Source organism: Fusarium mangiferae (genome assembly GCF_900044065.1).
Source record: "Fusarium mangiferae strain MRC7560 genome assembly, contig: FMAN_scaffold029, whole genome shotgun sequence".
In the NCBI taxonomy this organism is placed as follows: Eukaryota; Fungi; Ascomycota; class Sordariomycetes; order Hypocreales; family Nectriaceae; genus Fusarium; species Fusarium mangiferae.
Genome location: NW_024573949.1, coordinates 97411 through 100166, shown reverse-complemented (window position 1 = coordinate 100166; position 2756 = coordinate 97411). Strand labels below are relative to the sequence as shown.

The window sequence follows — 2756 nt, the reverse complement described above, 5'->3', positions numbered from 1 at the left end:
ACATCTTGTCATCTGCAACAACGCACTAGTTTTGTCTCAGCGCTACAGCGGGCTATCCAGCCACCCACACCACGTACTATCACAACGTTGTCAGGGTTTAAGGGTATACCCGAAGCGCTGTAGGCTGCTAACCGGACTAAAAGGTATCAGGAAATTCGGCAAGACACAAACCCGAGATGAATTATCACCAACGAAGCAGAATTGGAGGGTCTAGGCCTGATAGCTTTTGCCCGGAGTCAAGGACCATGAGACAATACAGCTTAGTCGAAAGTGACATGTATCATAACCTAATTCTTGTATTTCCCTCGTCTCAGAAATCATCATGAGGTAGCCTTACACGGACTGTTGCATGATGCATCTTCTTAACAAGTAAAATTAGACTTGAAGACCTATTTTGCAACGCGAACGTTCTGAATTTGACTATATTAAGCTGCGTGGTAACCTTTGTAGCTCAACTTCATCATCACCATGGACTCCCTTCCTGTCGAGGTATATTGGATACTAGCGAGGTATCTTTCCACCAACGATCTCAGTAGCTTGGTCAGATGCAATAGGCTGAACCGTGAACGCGCCCAGCCACTTCTATATCAGACCCTTCAGCTCAGTTTCACATCTGGTATCGTTGACTGCAGTACCATGCTAGTCCTAAGGACTCTATCGACAAACCTGCAGTTGGGCGGTTTGGTTAGATCTATTGATANCCGGTAAGAGTGGTGCCATGAGTTCGGTCAACCCCACTGGAGTAACGGCGAGCTCGAATGAAGCTGGCGAACCTATTCGACGCCTACGCTCTTCGTTACTCGAAAAAGTCATTAATCACGGCAAGACGCTTCGGCTGTTGGTGTTGGATATTCGAGAGGTCATAGATCAACCGCAGTCATGCATGCGATTCGATCTCTGCGGAGTGCAAAAGCTCATTGGGTCATGTCCCAAGATCGAGTTTATTGGCATGCCAGTCAACCTTCAGGCTTCTGGTGGGCAGCGTTATCGACGAATGAATTATGAAGTCAGTGAAAATTATCGCTGTGTTTGCCAGACTTGAAAGCGAGTTGTATTAATCTTATCACAGAAGAACATCCATCTATCGGCGAGGCAGCTGAAAGCGTTCCATCTCCGGGGCGATTACCGACCCTTCAGTAGAACCCTAAACGACGCCAAACACGTGTCAAAGCCATTCCGAAACCGCTCAGACTTTGAAATCTTCATAGGTCACTACGATAAACTCAGAAAAGTTTCCTTTAATTTCAAGGGCGAGCGGAAGTTCCTTAACGTCAAAGAGGAGGAGGTCAAATTATATGATTTAAATCTGTGAAATATGGTATTAAAAATGAATAAAAGGTAAATCATCTCTTAAAGAAACCATTAAAAATCGACATAAACAAGCGTTAAGTGGAAGGCATAACCTGGTCTTGAGGTCCCACGCAGAGACCATGAATTCAGCAGGGGCAAGTCTTTCACATACCACATATTATGAACACATCGTAAATAAGCACTAGACATGAGTGACGTGGCTATTGCCATGACTTATACACAGGTCAGGAAACGGAAGTTTCCCGTTAGTTGGACCGCCCTTGAGTCGCACAAGGCAGTATTACTCATGACCCTCTGTTGCAGTCTCCATACAACGACAGTTCGGTCAAAGTGTGAACGAACGATTGGTTCGCATATCCTCCTTGCAGTGTCAAGTATAACCCCAATCGAAGAAGCCGTAAGCACGACCCAAGACACTCTTATTGTGGCTGCCACATTATCCGCTGCCTCCAGTGGCTACAAGCGTGGTTTATTGTCGCTATCAATCTTTGGTCCTTCCTTATTGATCATTTGCGAAATATCTAGGTGACTTTCGATCTTGGCCGGGATAATATGAATGCGTTCATGTCAAAAAAGATCTGGTTTGTAATAAAAGCAGAATGAGATAGGGGCGTGGTTAGAACTGTGGATTTGATGCAGGGCAGTGGTACTGTTGAGAGCTCTGGTTTGCTTCTGAGTTCTGACATATTCTGTCACGGTACAAGATAAAGTCAAGGTACGCTTGGCCGTTACCTCTGGAATTGGACTCAGACGATTGCCCTTGGACGCGATAAATTTACAGGAGAAAGAATTTTGCGAAAAACACGTGATCAATACACAGATTTATGGTGATGAACCAGAGGCAAGTAATATACAGTACCACCGCTTTGTGAACGAGTGCAGAATATCCAACGTCTCTGAGCACTACCGACACATCCTTCTCAGTGCTTTCTTACCTCTTCTTCACCCAAATTTCTCGTTTCAATCGACCGGCAATGATAGCGTCAGCCGACCTGATGGTGTAAATAACAATAAGCACCAGATCTCAGCTATCTAATGCCAGGCCTCAGACTTCATATAGCGGCAAGCTTCTTCTCGGCGTATTCATCAAAATCACCAGCAGGTATACCGGGCGAGAGGTGCTTCATTTCAAAACCATTGATTTCGAACAAACCTAGCCATTGGATGACTTTCGTAACGGCCCGTTCGACACTTTCCTTGGTCCTCTTGACAGAGGTCGAACCAACGACTCTAGTATCGGGACGTCTTCCATTGGCACCTGTCAAATGAGCCGACGAAGGGAGATTGCTGGGTGTTTGCTGATTGAATACCATAACTAAGCCGACCGATCCGATGTATATCGGCACTCCTGCCGGAAGACCCGAGGAAATAATGGCTAAAATGGCCCCTAGGGTTACCGCTTGAGCGTATATGGTAGAATGAGACTGAATCTTCCCCATGCCAAT

General features: G+C 45.7%; 2 protein-coding genes across 2 annotated transcripts; one reads left to right on the top strand and one right to left on the bottom strand.

The window, feature by feature from the left end:
* Positions 1-718: 718 nt before the first annotated feature.
* FMAN_16270 (uncharacterized protein) lies at positions 719-1312 on the top strand (the record flags this gene model as incomplete). Its single annotated transcript, XM_041826119.1, has 2 exons — positions 719-1006; positions 1070-1312. The coding sequence occupies 2 exons, from the start codon at positions 719-721 to the stop codon at positions 1310-1312; spliced, it is 531 nt and encodes a 176-aa protein (XP_041691432.1).
* Positions 1313-2363: 1051 nt separating this feature from the next.
* FMAN_14299 (uncharacterized protein) lies at positions 2364-2750 on the bottom strand (the record flags this gene model as incomplete). Its single annotated transcript, XM_041826118.1, has 1 exon — positions 2364-2750. The coding sequence occupies one exon, from the start codon at positions 2748-2750 to the stop codon at positions 2364-2366; it is 387 nt and encodes a 128-aa protein (XP_041691431.1).
* Positions 2751-2756: the final 6 nt, after the last annotated feature.